Below are 20,340 nucleotides of genomic sequence, written 5' to 3'. Positions count from 1 at the left end.
CTCTGCGCCCGGATGCGTGCGCTGCAGTGACGCATGCGGCGCAAAACGCAAGTGTGACGCATGTCCATGCACCCCCATGTTAAATATAGGGGCGCATGACGCATGCGGCGACGCTGCGGCGCCCGAAGCTGCGGCGCAGACCGCAAATGTGAACGTAGACTTAAATAGACTTAAATAGACTTAAATAGCTGGATCGAGCTGGATCCGCGGGCTGTGATCTGGCCTACGCTCAGCACTCTGCGGAGCGCTGTCATTCAAAACACGTCCACTCATTTTGGTGTTTAGTCCCAAAATGGAGGATGGAAGAAGAAAAGGGTTGGACAAGGAAATGACATCATTTCTTTTTTTTTTTTCCCCCACTGCAGTTAAAAGCTTTATTTGTGTCAAACACAGACAATCTGCAGAGAAAACTGCATAAAAAAAACGCATCAAAAACCGCATCAAAAACCGCACCAAAAACGCACCAAAAACGCACCTGCGTTTTCTGCCAAGAGCTGCGGTTTTAGTCCTCAAAAAAAAGGATTGAAATCAGGAACGTGTGAACATACCCTTAGGCTACGTTCACACTTTGCGGGTTTTGCCGCGAATCCGCAGCGGATTTGACACTGCGGATCCGCAGCAGTTTTCCATGCAGGGTACAGTACAATGTTACCCTATGGAAAACAAAACCCGCTGTGCCCACGCTGCGGCTTTTCTGCGGAAAAAAAGAAGGAGCATGTCACTTCTTGGTGCAGAATCGCAGCGATTCTGCACCCATAGAAATGCATTGATCCACTCACTTTCCGCATGGGGCTGTGCCCACGTTGCGGGAAGTTAAGCGGATAATGTGCAGATGGTACCCGGGGTGGAGGAGAGGAGACTCTCCTCCAGGCCCTGGGAACCATATTTTGGTGTAAAAAAAAGAATTAAAATAAAAAATGATGCTATACTCACCTGTCAGCGCTGCCCGCGGCGTCCGGTCTCAGTTGCTGTGCTAGCAGGACCTGTGGTGACGTCGCGGTCACATGACCGTGATGACGCCGCGGTCACATGACCGTGACGTCACGAAGGTCCTTGTCGGCACAGCCGCCTGCAGCACCGAGGAGATCCGGACATCGGATGGTGAGTATAACCAATTTTTATTATTTTTTACATTACTATTGATGCTGCATATTGCTGCATATGCAGCATCAATAGTATAGGCGGAAACCCGCAGCGGAAACCGCGGAACAAACCGCGATAAATCTGCAGGGATAACCGCAGCGGTTTTGCCCTGCAGATTTATCAATTCCGCTGCGGGATTAACCCGCAGAGCAGGCCGCAAAGTGTGAACGTGGCCTTAGGCCCCTTTTACACATCAGTTTTTTGCCATCAGTCACAATCCGTTGGCTCGACGGATCCGTCACAGATTGTGAAAAACTGATGCGATGGATCCGTTTCTTGGACGGATCCGACTAGTGGATCTGGCTAATTGGATCGGAGCATGCTCAGTTTAAAAAAACGGAATCTGTCGCCATAGGTTTCCATTCTAGCAAACGACGGACGGCGATGGATCAGTTCTGTCCGTTTTTTCGACGTACACAAAAAAACGCTACTTTGTCCGTTGTCTCCGGACAAACAATTTTTCGACAGATCCGACGAATGAAACGTGAGGCCATCCGTCACTAATACAAGTCTATGAGAAAAAAACGGATCCGCCGGCATTAGTCACCAGATCTGGTTTTTTTTTTTTTTTTTTCAAAATTCAACAGATTGCGACTGATGGCAAAAAACTGATGTGTGAAAGGGGCCTTAGGTTACTTCTTTAAAAAACACACAGAGAAGGCTGAACATGTGCACAGCAAGGTTGTTTTGCTATTGATGTGTATTAAGTTTATCTTTGCGGCGTCTTTCAGACAATTTCTGCCTCAAAAAAGGCGTTTTGTGCACATACCCCAAATCTCCTGCCTCCGTATAAACATAATGCATGCAAATAGCGTGTTATGGGGCATCGGTGCTCAAAAATGTAATATTGTGTTGCTCCCCTATCAGTATACAGCACTTCGCCTATGCGGGGAGTAACACGCTCGTGCTACTGAGAAGACGATGTGTAACGCGTCGTCACGCGAGTTGGGCGTCAGCCAAGGACACAGCACAGAGGGTAACAGCGAGCGGTACGAGACAGACATGTCTAATTTCCTCTTTACTACACCCATCTGTTCTCCTTCCACCTTCATCTCCCGTTTCCATCTCCACTCGCTGATTTCATAGACACAATCAGGAAAGATTCCATGAAGCACGTACAACAATGCTGGCAGCCGACTCCTGTGCAGATCGCCAGCGCCGAGCGTCCGCTCCAACATCTGTGCGCGTCCTGTGTTTACATCCACAGCATAAGACAAAAAAATGTGGTGTTAAATACATCAGGACAAGACACCAGGGAGGGGAGACAAATCTGAAGTCCTCCATCTGTTCTGGGGGTTACGACAACAATGTCGTAGAAGCGGCGCTGCAATCAGACATGGAGGCTCGCCATCATTACAGATCGCGTCCCTCTAAAATCAGAGCTCGTCCTCCTCCGTCACACCAATAACTACCAATATGGTGGACAGTAAACCATGGTTTCCTGGAGTCAAGATTGGCAATTCAGTCCAGTGTTCAGTAGCTGTACACCAACCATTCCCAAAGTGTAAGTAATGTCTATGGTATATCAATTAGATCAAGGTCCGAGGAGTGAGGGCCGTCCTCAGGGACCCCCATAATGACAAGTAGACCATGGTGTCGTCTGTGCAGTTACTGAGCCTTGTGTCAGGAGTGAGGGCCGTCCTCAGGGACCCCCATAATGACAAGTAGACCATGGTGTCGTCTGTGCAGTTACTGAGCCTTGTGTCAGGAGTGAAGGCCGTCCTCAGGGACCCCCATAATGACAAGTAGACCATGGTGTCGTCTGTGCAGTTACTGAGCCTTGTGTCAGGAGTGAGGGCCGTCCTCAGGGACCCCCATAATGACAAGTAGACCATGGTGTCGTCTGTGCAGTTACTGAGCCTTGTGTCAGGAGTGAGGGCCGTCCTCAGGGACCCCCATAATGACAAGTAGACCATGGTGTCGTCTGTGCAGTTACTGAGCCTTGTGTTAGGAGTGAGGGCCGTCCTCAGGGACCCCCATAATGACAAGTAGACCATGGTGTTGTCTGTGCAGTTACTGAGCCTTGTGTCAGGAGTGAGGGCCGTCCTCCGGGACCCCCATAATGACAAGTAGACCATGGTGTCGTCTGTGCAGTTACTGAGCCTTGTGTCAGGAGTGAGGGCCGTCCTCAGGGACCCCCATAATGACAAGTAGACCATGGTGTCGTCTGTGCAGTTACTGAGCCTTGTGTCAGGAGTGAGGGCCGTCCTCAGGGACCCCCATAATGACAAGTAGACCATGGTGTCGTCTGTGCAGTTACTGAGCCTTGTGTCAGGAGTGAGGGCCTTCCTCCGGGACCCCCATAATGACAAGTAGACCATGGTGTCGTCTGTGCAGTTACTGAGCCTTGTGTCAGGAGTGAGGGCCGTCCTCCGGGACCCCCATAATGACAAGTAGACCATGGTGTCGTCTGTGCAGTTACTGAGCCTTGTCAGGAATGAGGGCAGTCCTCAGGGACCCCCATAATGACAAGTAGACCATGGTGTCGTCTGTGCAGTTACTGAGCCTTGTGTCAGGAGTGAGGGCCGTCCTCAGGGACCCCCATAATGACAAGTAGACCATGGTGTCGTCTGTGCAGTTACTGAGCCTTGTCAGGAGTGAGGGCCGTCCTCCGGGACCCCCATAATGACAAGTAGACCATGGTGTCGTCTGTGCAGTTACTGAGCCTTGTGTCAGGAGTGAGGGCAGTCCTCAGGGACCCCCATAATGACAAGTAGACCATGGTGTCGTCTGTGCAGTTACTGAGCCTTGTGTCAGGAGTGAGGGCCATAATGACAAGTAGACCATGGTGTCGTCTGTGCAGTTACTGAGCCTTGTGTCAGGAGTGAGGGCCGTCCTCAGGGACCCCCATAATGACAAGTAGACCATGGTGTCGTCTGTGCAGTTACTGAGCCTTGGGTTAGGAGTGAGGGCCGTCCTCCGGGACCCCCATAATGACAAGTAGACCATGGTGTCGTCTGTGCAGTTACTGAGCCTTGTGTCAGGAGTGAGGGCCATAATGACAAGTAGACCATGGTGTCGTCTGTGCAGTTACTGAGCCTTGTGTCAGGAGTGAGGGCCATAATGACAAGTAGACCATGGTGTCGTCTGTGCAGTTACTGAGCCTTGTGTCAGGAGTGAGGGCAGTCCTCAGGGACCCCCATAATGACAAGTAGACCATGGTGTTGTCTGTGCAGTTACTGAGCCTTGTGTCAGGAGTGAGGGCCGTCCTCCGGGACCCCCATAATGACAAGTAGACCATGGTGTCGTCTGTGCAGTTACTGAGCCTTGTGTTAGGAGTGAGGGCGGTCCTCCGGGACCCCCATAATGACAACTAGACCATGGTGTCGTCTGTGCAGTTGCTGAGCCTTGTGTCAGGAGTGAAGGCCGTCCTCAGGGACTCCCATAATGACAAGTAGACCATGGTGTCGTCTGTGCAGTTACTGAGCCTTGTGTCAGGAGTGAGGGCCGTCCTCAGGGACCCCCATAATGACAAGCAGACCATGGTGTCGTCTGTGCAGTTACTGAGCCTTGTGTCAGGAGTTAGGGCCGTCATCAGGGACCCCCATAATGACAAGCAGACCATGGTGTCGTCTGTGCAGTTACTGAGCCTTGTGTCAGGAGTGAGGGCCGTCCTCAGGGACCCCCATAATGACAAGTAGACCATGGTGTCGTCTGTGCAGTTACTGAGCCTTGTGTCAGGAGTGAGGGCCGTCCTCAGGGACCCCCATAATGACAAGCAGACCATGGTGTCGTCTGTGCAGTTACTGAGCCTTGTGTCAGGAGTTAGGGCCGTCATCAGGGACCCCCATAATGACAAGCAGACCATGGTGTCGTCTGTGCAGTTACTGAGCCTTGTGTCAGGAGTTAGGGCCGTCATCAGGGACCCCCATAATGACAAGCAGACCATGGTGTCGTCTGTGCAGTTACTGAGCCTTGTGTCAGGAGTTAGGGCCGTCATCAGGGACCCCCATAATGACAAGCAGACCATGGTGTCGTCTGTGCAGTTACTGAGCCTTGTGTCAGGAGTTAGGGCCGTCATCAGGGACCCCCATAATGACAAGCAGACCATGGTGTTGTCTGTGCAGTTACTGAGCCTTGTGTCAGGAGTTAGGGCAGTTCTCAGGGACCCCCATAATGACAAGCAGACCATGGTGTCGTCTGTGCAGTTACTGAGCCTTGTGTCACTTCTGAAGCCTGGAGAAACTGCTGGAGCCTCGAGTATTCATGGCAAGTTACATACACCAGGGAAGGTCAATACGCTGATCCATCAGAGGTCAGAGTCGTGGCAATCCCATAGATGAAGTCTCACTTTCTGTTGGTGGGGATCTGATAGCAGAGACCCCCTATTCATCCTGAGTATAAGGCCCTGAAGAGCTCAATCTAAGTGCAGAGTGGGCCTCATTCTCTACGGGACTGCCGGAGGTCACCGAGTACAGAACTAACCTGTCCACGACACATCCATAAATGATGAGTGGAGCCATGCTTGGTCGACCAGCCTCCATTCTCACAGGGGTCTTCAGAGCCTTGTTCACTGGATTGGCATCAGTGGTCTTGGAGTGGGGAGTGAGGACCCGCCTCCCTGGTTAACGACAGGTATTTTGGCTAAGTCTCAAAACGCTTTATTTTGGGAATACTTGAACCAAAAACTAAAAGAGCCACCTTGTTAGAATGCAGCATTACTGCTGCACAAGGTGGCTCTTTTAGTTTATAATGGCTGGAGGGGGGTGACAGTGGCCCTTTAAGCCCCAAACCATCAAACACAAATAATCGCACCAAACAACATTGTGGCCGCTGTTCATTAACACTATCCGGCAGCTCACCCAATGGGCCCGGGGCACGCCAGCTCTGGTTCCTCCTAGCGATTATGAGGATGGTGCCGCGCTCCTCGTCCACACTGACTAACCTTCATGGTCGTCTTAGCTGGGTGGCATCCCAGCTGTAGGGCTCGATCACACGAGCGTGGATTCTCTCATGCGGTAAATTCTAGCAATGACACTCCGATCAAACTCTGATCCGATTCTCTCGTAGGAGATAACCGCATCGCAGGTGAGGAGAAGATGGAGAACAAGATTTATCTTCTCCACTGTGTGAGTCTATGGAGATCGAAATGTACTCGGATGTCAAGTCAGACACTTTCCACGCAGGCATAGACTTGTATGGGCGAGCGCGATCCGATTCTCAGATACACTCGCATCACGTGCATGAGAACAAAAACGCTTTTCAGCATAGCCCCATACAGTAACATTGGTCCGAGCGCTATGCGATAAAATGTCAGCACTCGTCTGATGTATACGCTCATGTGAGTGAGCCCCTGACCCTGTATATAGAACCCAACTAGCCTCCTATCTCTGACCTGCGATTCCTTATGGCTGCGTTCACACTCAGCAGTCAAGCAGCAGCTGTTACTGCACCGGGCCTGTGCCGCCGCAGTCTTTCCACCGTTTCCCTCCCCCAGTCATAAGGCCAACTCCATATACCTTTATCCCAAACTAACCCGGCCTGTGTCAGTGTCCCCATTACTATCCTTCTGGGGTACACACGGTCTCCTCTCTAGGTCATTACTACCACTACAATTCCCAAACACCCAGACCCCTCCACAGCGACGCACATGCCTCTGATGATATGGCTGCATCCCGGTCATAACAGCGGGGTGATGGGAAGAATGAAAGGCCTTTATTAATAAGTGCACGCAGGATCTGCAAGCATCCAGCACCTCACCCATTAGTGACGGCACATCAAATAGAAAGCAGAACGTAGACGGAAATTCCTGCGGTACAATGAGCATCTAATAACAAGTGTCATTTTCATCATCTTCTATGGGGCAAGAGGTCTTAGAGACCATGTTCCTTGGTTGTTCCCTACATTTGGCTCTCTGGAGCCTGGCCTGCAGTGAGGGTCCCGCAGAGTAAGGGTCCCTGTGGTCTAGAGCCCCCTCTGCAGACATGATCTCTCCATACGGCGTGGACTGCAGAACGGTGATTACACTTCCACCATCACTAAGAGTCGGCCCCGGGAGTGGAGTTTATAAATATGAGGCGATTTCATGGGCAGTTACAGCCCACAAATCCCATCTTAGCCTTCACTCGGAGAGGCAGTGAATCTAAAATAAATAGGTCTGCACTTAATGTAGAAGTCAATAGTATATCACAAAGCCATAAATCACCGGCAAAATGAATGAGCGCTTAAATCACATTCCGTCAAATATGTCAATACAGACAATTAGGAATTCTGTATGGAAGATGTGGAGCGATGATTTACTGCGCGGCACAGCCCCCTCTATTACACAGAATGTCATTTATAGAAGCAGGACACGGAGAAGGGATCGCCGCTCGCTCCATTTATCACATGACGGGGTCAGCGGCAGCTTACACTATGGCGAGGGAACATCGCGAGCTCCTCTGCGCTTCCCAAAAGATCTGCCATATCCACAACACATTAACAACGAGGGCGGCTGTGTCAGCGAAGGGGACAGTCAGTACCGACAGCCAGGGACCCCGGCGTCCTCATCTGATGCTGGCTGTTATTGTTATGGGGGAGTTGTGGGGTATACACTGCTGTGGGGGGAGGGATCCGTTCATGACCTACCATGGTAGGGGGGATCCAGAGATGAATCACTGTCGTGAGGGGCGCTGTAGATGATGCGCTGTCACGGGGGGGGGGGGGGGGGGGGGGGGGGGGTACTGTAGAGGACGTACTGTTGTGGGGGGATCTGTAGAGGACGCACTGTCGTGAGGGGATCTGTAGAGAATGCACTGTAGTGGGGAGGGGGATCTGTGGAGGACACACTGTCATGGGGGATCTGTGGAGGGCGCACTGTCGTGGGGGGGAACTGTAGAGGACGCACTGTCGTGGGGGGGATCTGTAGAGGACGCACTGTCGTGGGGGGGATCTGTAGAGGACGCACTGTCGTGGGGGGGGGGATCTGTAGAGGGCGCACTGTCGTGGGGGGGGGGGGGATCTGTAGAGGGCGCACTGTCGTGGGGGCGGATCTGTACAGGACGCACTGTCGTGGGGGGGGGGGTGAATGGATGATAACTTGCCCCATCCATAGCACACAGCATGTCTACAGCATCTTATGCGACAGATGAGGGATGTATGTCATGGACAGCATGAATGACGCTCCATTAGTCTACATCCATGTCCAGTAACACTTATGAGTTTTTTCTCTATGCTCAGCCAACGTAGCAATTCCATGTAAAGTAGAAGTCCCATGTGGGGCAGCAGAATGCTGGTCTTGAAGATAATTCTGATAAGCAGTGTGCTTTGGTTATAATTATTATCCATAATGCCGAAGCGTCGGATATAATGACAGGCATGGATCTGGCGCCAGGTAATCACACGTATAAATATTACATCCGCTGCTGATAACATTACACAATAAAGTAATAAACACTTATGGAGCTGGAGAGACACGCGGCTGTCACCATATTATCTGTGTGAAGGCTCCTGACAGACGTCTGCTCCACACTCCTCCCGTCCCTGAGGTGGAGGATTGATGGCTCCAGCGCTCCACGGCCGCCCATCAGTCAATAGAATATATAATGAATATGTATGAGCTGCCGCACACACGAGAGTGTGTGTGTGTGTGTGTGTGTGTGTGTGTGTGTGTGTGTGTGTGTGTGTGTGTGTGTGTGTGTGTGTGTGTGTGTGTGTTATGTAACTGCGGTTTAAAAGAAGTAGCACGTCACTTCTTGTTTGTGAATCTGCAGCGTTTTTGGACCCATTCCATTATAGAAAACCGCAGGGGTAAAAAACGCAGCAAATCCGCAAGAAAACCGCAGCAAAAACATACAAAAAAAGTCTGCGGAACCGTACAAAAAACGCGACAAATCCGCAGGTGCGTTTTCTGTCAGGAGAGGCAGAATCCGTACCAGAAATTCCCAAGCCTAATCCGCAACGTGTGCACATAGCCTTACTGACCCACGGTCCGTCTCATGCTACCACGAGTGTGAAAGCACAACCAACAAAAAGTGACCAAAACATCAGCCAGAAAGCATTGGTACTGAGATGTGGTCTGTGGTCCCCACCTGCAGAACCTCCTTTATTGAGGGGGTCTTGATAATTGCCAATAATTTCCATCTGTTGTCTATTCCATTTGCACAACAGCAGGAGAAATTGATTGTCAATCAGTGTTGCTTCCTAAGTGGACAGTTTCATTTCACAGAAGTTTGATTTACTTGGAGTTATATTCTGTTGTTTAAGTGTTCCCTTTATTTTTTTGAGCAGTGTGTATATGTGTATATATATATATTTACACAAGGACAATCACGGGCAGGATGAAGTCTTGTCCTGACCCAATTCTCCACACACGGATGAGGGCACTTGTGCCGACCCTGGACTCCAGAACAGGACACAGTTTACACTCCGGAAATCGTTTGAGGGCCAGTTTGCCTCATGCTGGGAAAACTTCTGGCACAAACATCAGACACCCACAACCCAATTCACCTGTCAGTCAGTGAGAAAGCTCTCGTCTCCACTGACACACTGTAGCAAAAGGACAGGCTCCCCTAAAGGAATCTGATTGTAGAGGGAAGGGTGGACGAGATGGTGCGGTAGGGACCGGCCAGTATCACAAACAACAGGCGCTGACACTGTGCGATATACCCTGGTGTTATCAGCTGGGAGTCAGAGGCTGATGATGAACTGGTGGAAGACGGCGACAATCACTTACAGCCTTTACACAGCGTATAAAACTGGCACTGGAAAAAACACTATCAGTGCACCTATAAGGGTATGTGTCCACGTTCAGGAAACGCTGCGTTTTTGACGCTGCGTTTTTCCGCAGCGTCAAAAACGCAGCGTCCAGATGTTACAGCATAGTGGAGGGGATTTCATGAAATCCAGACTCCACTACGCGTTAAAAAACGCAAGCGTTTTTGCCGCGAAAACGCATGCGTAGTGCGTTTTTTTGAAACGCAGCACGTTGCTACTATGAGCAAAACACGCAGGCACACCGCAGGTGACCTGCCAGTGACCTCAGGTGCAATTTTGGTCAGGATTTTACCTGCATAAAATCCTGACCAAAGCCTGAAGCAAAACTGAACGTGGAAACATACCCTAAGAGCATGTTTCCACGGTAAGTAAACGCTGCTTGTTTGACGCTGCAGCGTCAAACAAGCAGCGTCCAGATGTTCCAGCATAGTGGAGGGGATTTTATGAAATCCCGTCTCCACTATGCGTGGAAACCCGCACGCGGCGGCCCTGCGACTCCGGACATGCTGCGCGTCTTTTCAGAACGCAGCATGTCCGTACACCTTGCGGGGACGCAGCGTCCCCGCAAGGCATATCACAGGGCCCTACGGCGAGGGGTGCGATGATCCCGGATGTGTACTGTACACATCAGGCACCATCGCGTCCCATTAAGGGGGCGGGGCTTAGCCGGCGAAACGGACCGTGGAGACGTACCCTAAGGGTATGTGTCCACGTTCAGGATTGCATCAGGATTTGGTCAGGATTTTTCATCAGTATTTGTAAGCCAAAACCAGGAGTGGAACAATTAGAGGAAAAGTATAATAGAAACATATGCTCCACTTCTGCATTTATCACCCACTCCTGGTTTTGGCTACAAATACGGATGGAAAATCCTGACCAAATCCTGATGCAATCCTGAACGTGGACACATACCCTAAGGGTTCTGGATCGGTGACTGACACCTGCACACCGGTCTGACACCCCACAGTCAGTGACTGACACCCCACACGTCGGTCTGACACCCCACAGTCAGTGACTGACACCCCACACACCGGTCTGACACCCCACAGTCTGTGACTGACATCCCACACACCGGTCTGACACCCCACAGTCTGTGACTGACATCCCACACACCGGTCTGACACCTCACAGTCAGTGACTGACATCCCACACACCGGTCTGACACCTCACAGTCAGTGACTGACATCCCACACACCAGTCTGACACCCCACAGTCAGTGACTGACATCCCACACGCCGGTCTGACATCCCACACACCGGTCTGACACCTCACAGTCAGTGACTGACACCCCACACACCGGTCTGACACCCCACAGTCAGTGACTGACACCCCACACACCGGTCTGACACCCCACAGTCAGTGACTGACACCCCACACACCGGTCTGACACCCCACAGTCAGTGACTGACACCCCACACACCGGTCTGACACCTCACAGTCAGTGACTGACACCCCACACACCGGTCTGACACCTCACAGTCAGTGACTGACACCCCACAGTCAGTGACTGACACCCCACAGTCAGTGACTGACACCCCACAGTCAGTGACTGACACCCCACACACCGGTCTGACACCCCACAGTCAGTGACTGACACCCCACACGCCGGTCTGACACCTCACAGTCAGTGACTGACACCCCACACGCCGGTCTGACACCTCACAGTCAGTGACTGACACCCCACACGCCGGTCTGACACCTCACAGTCAGTGACTGACACCCCACACGCCGGTCTGACACCTCACAGTCAGTGACTGACACCCCACACGCCGGTCTGACACCCCACAGTCAGTGACTGACACCCCACACGCCGGTCTGACACCCCACAGTCAGTGACTGACACCCCACACGCCGGTCTGACACCTCAGTCAGTGACTGACACCCACACGCCGGTCTGACACTCACAGTCAGTGACTGACACCTCACACGCCGGTCTGACACTCACAGTCAGTGACTGACACCCCACACGCCGGTCTGACACTCACAGTCAGTGACTGACACCTCACACACCGGTCTGACACCCCACAGTCAGTGACTGACACCTCACACACCGGTCTGACACCTCACAGTCAGTGACTGACATCCCACACACCGGTCTGACACTCACAGTCAGTGACTGACACCTCACACACCGGTCTGACACCTCACAGTCAGTGACTGACATCCCACACACCGGTCTGACACCCCACAGTCAGTGACTGACACCTCACACACCGGTCTGACACCTCACAGTCAGTGACTGACATCCCACACACCGGTCTGACACTCACAGTCAGTGACTGACACCCCACACGCCGGTCTGACACCTCACAGTCAGTGACTGACACCCCACACGCCGGTCTGACACTCACAGTCAGTGACTGACACCCCACACACCGGTCTGACACCTCACAGTCAGTGACTGACACCTCACACGCCGGTCTGACACCTCACAGTCAGTGACTGACACCCCACACACCGGTCTGACACCTCACAGTCAGTGACTGACACCTCACACGCCGGTCTGACACCCCACACACCGGTCTGACACTCACAGTCAGTGACTGACACCCCACACACCGGTCTGACACTCACAGTCAGTGACTGACACCCCACACGCCGGTCTGACACCTCACAGTCAGTGACTGACACCCCACACACCGGTCTGACACCTCACAGTCAGTGACTGACACCCCACACGCCGGTGTGACACCTCACAGTCAGTGACTGACATCCCACACGTCGGTCTGACACCCCACAGTCAGTGACTGACACCCCACACACCGGTCTGACACCTCACAGTCAGTGACTGACATCCCACACACCAGTCTGACACCCCACAGTCAGTGACTGACACCTCACACGCCGGTCTGACACCCCACACACCAGTCTGACACTCACAGTCAGTGACTGACACCCCACACACCGGTCTGACACCCCACACACCGGTCTGACACCTCACAGTCAGTAACTGACACCCCACACACCGGTCTGACACCTCACAGTCAGTGACTGACACCCCACACACCGGTCTGACACCTCACAGTCAGTGACTGACACCCCACACGCCGGTCTGACACCCCACAGTCAGTGACTGACACCCCACACGCCGGTCTGACACCTCAGTCAGTGACTGACACCTCACAGTCAGTGACTGACACCCCACACACCGGTCTGACACCTCACAGTCAGTGACTGACACCCCACACACCGGTCTGACACCCCACAGTCAGTGACTGACACCCCACACACCGGTCTGACACCTCACAGTCAGTGACTGACACCCCACACACCGGTCTGACACTCACAGTCAGTGACTGACACCCCACACGCCGGTCTGACACTCACAGTCAGTGACTGACATCCCACACGCCGGTCTGACACCTCACAGTCAGTGACTGACATCCCACACACCGGTCTGACACCTCACAGTCAGTGACTGACACCCCACACACCGGTCTGACACCCCACAGTCAGTGACTGACACCCCACACACCGGTCTGACACCCCACAGTCAGTGACTGACACCCCACACGCCGGTCTGACACTCACAGTCAGTGACTGACATCCCACACGCCGGTCTGACACCCCACAGTCAGTGACTGACACCCCACACACCGGTCTGACACCTCACAGTCAGTGACTGACACCCCACACACCGGTCTGACACCTCACAGTCAGTGACAGACACCTCACACGCCGGTCTGACACCCCACACGCCGGTCTGACACCCCACACACCGGTCTGACACCCCACAGTCAGTGACTGACACCTCACACACCGGTCTGACACCCCACAGTCAGTGACTGACACCCCACACGCCGGTCTGAAACCTCACAGTCAGTGACTGACACCCCACACACCGGTCTGACACTCACAGTCAGTGACTGACACCCCACACACCGGTCTGACACCCCACAGTCAGTGACTGACACCCCACACACCGGTCTGACACTCACAGTCAGTGACTGACACCCCACACACCGGTCTGACACCCCACAGTCAGTGACTGACACCCCACACGCCGGTCTGACACTCACAGTCAGTGACTGACACCCCACACGCCGGTCTGACACTCACAGTCAGTGACTGACACCCCACACGCCGGTCTGACACCTCACAGTCAGTGACTGACACCCCACACACCGGTCTGACACCTCACAGTCAGTGACTGACATCCCACACACCGGTCTGACACCTCACAGTCAGTGACTGACACCCCACACACCGGTCTGACAACCCACAGTCAGTGACTGACATCCCACACACCGGTCTGACACCTCACAGTCAGTGACTGACACCCCACACACCGGTCTGACACCCCACAGTCAGTGACTGACACCCCACACACCGGTCTGACACCCCACAGTCAGTGACTGACACCCCACACACCGGTCTGACACCTCACAGTCAGTGACTGACACCCCACAGTCAGTGACTGACACCCCACAGTCAGTGACTGACATCCCACACACCGGTCTGACACCTCACAGTCAGTGACTGACACCCCACACACCGGTCTGACACCCCACAGTCAGTGACTGACATCCCACACACCGGTCTGACACCTCACAGTCAGTGACTGACATCCCACACACCGGTCTGACACCTCACAGTCAGTGACTGACACCCCACACACCGGTCTGACACCCCACAGTCAGTGACTGACACCCCACACACCGGTCTGACACCCCACAGTCAGTGACTGACACCTCACACGCCGGTCTGACACCCCACACGCCGGTCTGACACCCCACAGTCAGTGACTGACACCTCACACACCGGTCTGACACCCCACAGTCAGTGACTGACACCTCACACACCGGTCTGACACCCCACAGTCAGTGACTGACATCCGCACACCGGTCTGACGCCTCACAGTCAGTGACTGACACCCCACACACCGGTCTGACACCCCACAGTCAGTGACTGACACCCCACACGCCGGTCTGACACCCCAGTCAGTGACTGACATCCCACAGTCAGTGACTGACACCTCACACGCCGGTCTGACACCCCACACACCGGTCTGACACCCCACAGTCAGTGACTGACACCTCACACACCGGTCTGACACCCCACAGTCAGTGACTGACACCTCACACACCGGTCTGACACCCCACAGTCAGTGACTGACACCTCACACACCGGTCTGACACCTCACAGTCAGTGACTGACACCTCACACGCCGGTCTGACACCTCACAGTCAGTGACTGACACCCCACACACCGGTCTGACACCTCACAGTCAGTGACTGACACCTCACACGCCGGTCTGACACCCCACACACCGGTCTGACACTCACAGTCAGTGACTGACACCCCACACACCGGTCTGACACTCACAGTCAGTGACTGACACCCCACACGCCGGTCTGACACCTCACAGTCAGTGACTGACACCCCACACACCGGTCTGACACCTCACAGTCAGTGACTGACACCCCACACGCCGGTGTGACACCTCACAGTCAGTGACTGACATCCCACACGTCGGTCTGACACCCCACAGTCAGTGACTGACACCCCACACACCGGTCTGACACCTCACAGTCAGTGACTGACATCCCACACACCAGTCTGACACCCCACAGTCAGTGACTGACACCTCACACGCCGGTCTGACACCCCACACACCAGTCTGACACTCACAGTCAGTGACTGACACCCCACACACCGGTCTGACACCCCACACACCGGTCTGACACCTCACAGTCAGTAACTGACACCCCACACACCGGTCTGACACCTCACAGTCAGTGACTGACACCCCACACACCGGTCTGACACCTCACAGTCAGTGACTGACACCCCACACGCCGGTCTGACACCCCACAGTCAGTGACTGACACCCCACACGCCGGTCTGACACCTCAGTCAGTGACTGACACCTCACAGTCAGTGACTGACACCCCACACACCGGTCTGACACCTCACAGTCAGTGACTGACACCCCACACACCGGTCTGACACCCCACAGTCAGTGACTGACACCCCACACACCGGTCTGACACCTCACAGTCAGTGACTGACACCCCACACACCGGTCTGACACTCACAGTCAGTGACTGACACCCCACACGCCGGTCTGACACTCACAGTCAGTGACTGACATCCCACACGCCGGTCTGACACCTCACAGTCAGTGACTGACATCCCACACACCGGTCTGACACCTCACAGTCAGTGACTGACACCCCACACACCGGTCTGACACCCCACAGTCAGTGACTGACACCCCACACACCGGTCTGACACCCCACAGTCAGTGACTGACACCCCACACGCCGGTCTGACACTCACAGTCAGTGACTGACATCCCACACGCCGGTCTGACACCCCACAGTCAGTGACTGACACCCCACACACCGGTCTGACACCTCACAGTCAGTGACTGACACCCCACACACCGGTCTGACACCTCACAGTCAGTGACAGACACCTCACACGCCGGTCTGACACCCCACACGCCGGTCTGACACCCCACACACCGGTCTGACACCCCACAGTCAGTGACTGACACCTCACACACCGGTCTGACACCCCACAGTCAGTGACTGACACCCCACACGCCGGTCTGAAACCTCACAGTCAGTGACTGACACCCCACACACCGGTCTGACACTCACAGTCAGTGACTGACACCCCACACACCGGTCTGACACCCCACAGTCAGTGACTGACACCCCACACACCGGTCTGACACTCACAGTCAGTGACTGACACCCCACACACCGGTCTGACACCCCACAGTCAGTGACTGACACCCCACACGCCGGTCTGACACTCACAGTCAGTGACTGACACCCCACACGCCGGTCTGACACTCACAGTCAGTGACTGACACCCCACACGCCGGTCTGACACCTCACAGTCAGTGACTGACACCCCACACACCGGTCTGACACCTCACAGTCAGTGACTGACATCCCACACACCGGTCTGACACCTCACAGTCAGTGACTGACACCCCACACACCGGTCTGACACCCCACAGTCAGTGACTGACATCCCACACACCGGTCTGACACCTCACAGTCAGTGACTGACACCCCACACACCGGTCTGACACCCCACAGTCAGTGACTGACACCCCACACACCGGTCTGACACCCCACAGTCAGTGACTGACACCCCACACACCGGTCTGACACCTCACAGTCAGTGACTGACACCCCACAGTCAGTGACTGACATCCCACACACCGGTCTGACACCTCACAGTCAGTGACTGACACCCCACACACCGGTCTGACACCCCACAGTCAGTGACTGACATCCCACACACCGGTCTGACACCTCACAGTCAGTGACTGACATCCCACACACCGGTCTGACACCTCACAGTCAGTGACTGACACCCCACACACCGGTCTGACACCCCACAGTCAGTGACTGACACCCCACACACCGGTCTGACACCCCACAGTCAGTGACTGACACCTCACACGCCGGTCTGACACCCCACACGCCGGTCTGACACCCCACAGTCAGTGACTGACACCTCACACACCGGTCTGACACCCCACAGTCAGTGACTGACACCTCACACACCGGTCTGACACCCCACAGTCAGTGACTGACATCCGCACACCGGTCTGACGCCTCACAGTCAGTGACTGACACCCCACACACCGGTCTGACACCCCACAGTCAGTGACTGACACCTCACACGCCGGTCTGACACCCCACACACCGGTCTGACACCCCAGTCAGTGACTGACATCCCACAGTCAGTGACTGACACCTCACACGCCGGTCTGACACCCCACACACCGGTCTGACACCCCACAGTCAGTGACTGACACCTCACACACCGGTCTGACACCCCACAGTCAGTGACTGACACCTCACACACCGGTCTGACACCCCACAGTCAGTGACTGACACCTCACACACCGGTCTGACACCCCACAGTCAGTGACTGACACCCCACACGCCGGTCTGACACCTCAGTCAGTGACTGACACCCCACACACCGGTCTGACACCTCACAGTCAGTGACTGACATCCCACACACCAGTCTGACACCCCACAGTCAGTGACTGACATCCCACACGCCGGTCTGACACCCCACAGTCAGTGACTGACATCCCACACGCCGGTCTGACACCCCACAGTCAGTGACTGACATCCCACACACCGGTCTGACACCTCACAGTCAGTGACTGACAGCCCACACACCGGTCTGACACCTCACAGTCAGTGACTGACACCCCACACGCCGGTCTGACACCCCACAGTCAGTGACTGACATCCCACACGCCGGTCTGACACCTCACAGTCAGTGACTGACACCCCACACGCCGGTCTGACACCTCAGTCAGTGACTGACATCCCACACGCCGGTCTGACACCTCACAGTCAGTGACTGACACCCCACACACCGGTCTGACACCTCACAGTCAGTGACTGACACCCCACACACCGGTCTGACACCCCACAGTCAGTGACTGACACCCCACACACCGGTCTGACACCCCACAGTCAGTGACTGACATCCGCACACCGGTCTGACGCCTCACAGTCAGTGACTGACACCCCACACGCTGGTCTGACACCTCACAGTCAGTGACTGACATCCCACACACCAGTCTGACACCCCACAGTCAGTGACTGACATCCCACACTCGGTGACTGACATCCCACACACCGGTCTGACACCTCACAGTCAGTGACTGACACCCCACACGCCGGTCTGACACCTCACAGTCAGTGACTGACACCCCACACACCGGTCTGACACCTCACAGTCAGTGACTGACACCCCACAGTCAGTGACTGACACCTCACACACCGGTCTGACACCTCACAGTCAGTGACTGACACCTCACAGTCAGTGACTGACACCCCACACACCGGTCTGACACCTCACAGTCAGTGACTGACACCCCACAGTCAGTGACTGACACCCCACACGCTGGTCTGACACCTCACAGTCAGTGACTGACATCCCACACACCAGTCTGACACCTCACAGTCAGTGACTGACACCCCACACACCGGTCTGACACCTCACAGTCAGTGACTGACACCCCACACGTCGGTCTGACACCTCACAGTCAGTGACTGACATCCCACACACCAGTCTGACACCTCACAGTCAGTGACTGACACCCCACACACCGGTCTGACACCTCACAGTCAGTGACTGACACCCCACAGTCAGTGACTGACACCTCACACACCGGTCTGACACCTCACAGTCAGTGACTGACACCCCACAGTCAGTGACTGACACCTCACACACCGGTCTGACACCCCACAGTCAGTGACTGACATCCCACACACCGGTCTGACACCCCACAGTCAGTGACTGACACCCCACACACCGGTCTGACACCTCACAGTCAGTGACTGACACCCCACACGCCGGTCTGACACCTCACAGTCAGTGACTGACACCTCACACACCTGTCCGAGGCTCCGCACGGGTCGGGCACTCACCTCCGGCCTCCTCTCTGCAAAAACAGCGCAGGGAATTCTGGGACGTGGTCACCTAGTAACGTCGGAGATAAAGCGCGGGAAAAGCTGCTGCCACAGAGCAGAAAATCTGAGAGGAAACGGCGGGAACTCGGCGTCACCAGAGACTGGGCCGAACGTTGCTGTAGACACGGGGCCCCGAGTCCTCGGCCGCTCCCAGACATGAGTGTGGACGCTCTGTACCAGCACATCGTGCTCAGCGAGAAGCGGGCGCAGGAGCAGCGGAGAGTCCTGCAGGAGGGTGAATGTGACGTCATTGCATGATAGTGACCGGTGACGTCATCTCCTGATAGGGACTGGTGACGTCATTGCCTGATAGTGACCGGTGACGTCATTGCCTGATAGTGACCGGTGACGTCATCTCCTGATAGTGACCGATGACGTCATCTCCTGATAGTGACCGGTGACGTCATCTCCTGATAGGGACTGGTGACGTCATCTCCTGATAGTGACCGGTGACGTCATTGCCTGATAGTGACCGGTGACGTCAGCGCCTGATAGTGACCGGTGACGTCATCTCCTGATAGTGACCGGTGACGTCATTGCCTGATAGTGACCGGTGACGTCAGCGCCTGATAGTGAACGGTGATGTCAGCGCCTGATAGTGACCGGTGACGTCATCTCCTGATAGGGACCGGTGACGTCAGCGCCTGATAGTGACCGGTGACGTCAGCTCCTGATAGGGACCGGTGACGTCATCTCCTGATAGTGACCGGTGACGTCATTGCCTGATAGTGACCGGTGACGTCAGCGCCTGATAGTGACCGGTGACGTCATCTCCTGATAGTGACCGGTGACGTCATTGCCTGATAGTGACCGGTGACGTCAGCGCCTGATAGTGACCGGTGACGTCAGCGCCTGATAGTGACCGGTGACGTCAGCGCCTGATAGTGACCGGTGACGTCAGCTCCTGATAGTGACCGGTGACGTCAGCTCCTGATAGTGACCGGTGACGTCAGCTCCTGATAGTGACCGGTGACGTCATCTCCTCATAGTGACCGGTGACGTCATCTCCTCATAGTGACCGGTGACGTCAGCGCCT

At 54.7% G+C, this 20,340-nt stretch overlaps 1 protein-coding gene and 1 long non-coding RNA gene across 4 annotated transcripts in view; one reads left to right on the top strand and one right to left on the bottom strand.

The window, feature by feature from the left end:
• Window positions 1–2,197: 2,197 nt before the first annotated feature.
• Window positions 2,198–19,399, bottom strand: LOC143768316 (uncharacterized). Its single transcript, XR_013213799.1, has 3 exons — window positions 19,263–19,399; window positions 5,569–5,704; window positions 2,198–2,332 (listed from the first exon to the last, which is right to left on the bottom strand). It is a non-coding gene; the product is annotated as an uncharacterized LOC143768316 (long non-coding RNA).
• The window catches only part of CCDC172 (coiled-coil domain containing 172), a 58,598-nt gene continuing 57,553 nt past the window's right edge, over window positions 19,296–20,340 (top strand). For 2 of the 3 annotated variants that reach the window (XR_013213798.1, XM_077257009.1), the window contains exon 1: window positions 19,296–19,539. Coding sequence is in view for 2 of the 3 variants with exons in the window: in XM_077257009.1 (XP_077113124.1) it covers window positions 19,461–19,539 (79 nt within the window). In the remaining variant the exon portion in view is untranslated. The remainder of the gene's footprint in view (window positions 19,540–20,340) is intronic. The other variant, XM_077257010.1, reaches the window with a different exon arrangement.

The sequence above is a fragment of the Ranitomeya variabilis genome, chromosome 4, assembly GCF_051348905.1.
Source record: "Ranitomeya variabilis isolate aRanVar5 chromosome 4, aRanVar5.hap1, whole genome shotgun sequence".
Lineage (NCBI taxonomy): Eukaryota > Metazoa > Chordata > Amphibia > Anura > Dendrobatidae > Ranitomeya > Ranitomeya variabilis.
The sequence above is the reverse complement of the archived record's forward strand: the minus strand, read 5'-3'. Positions and strand labels throughout refer to the sequence as shown.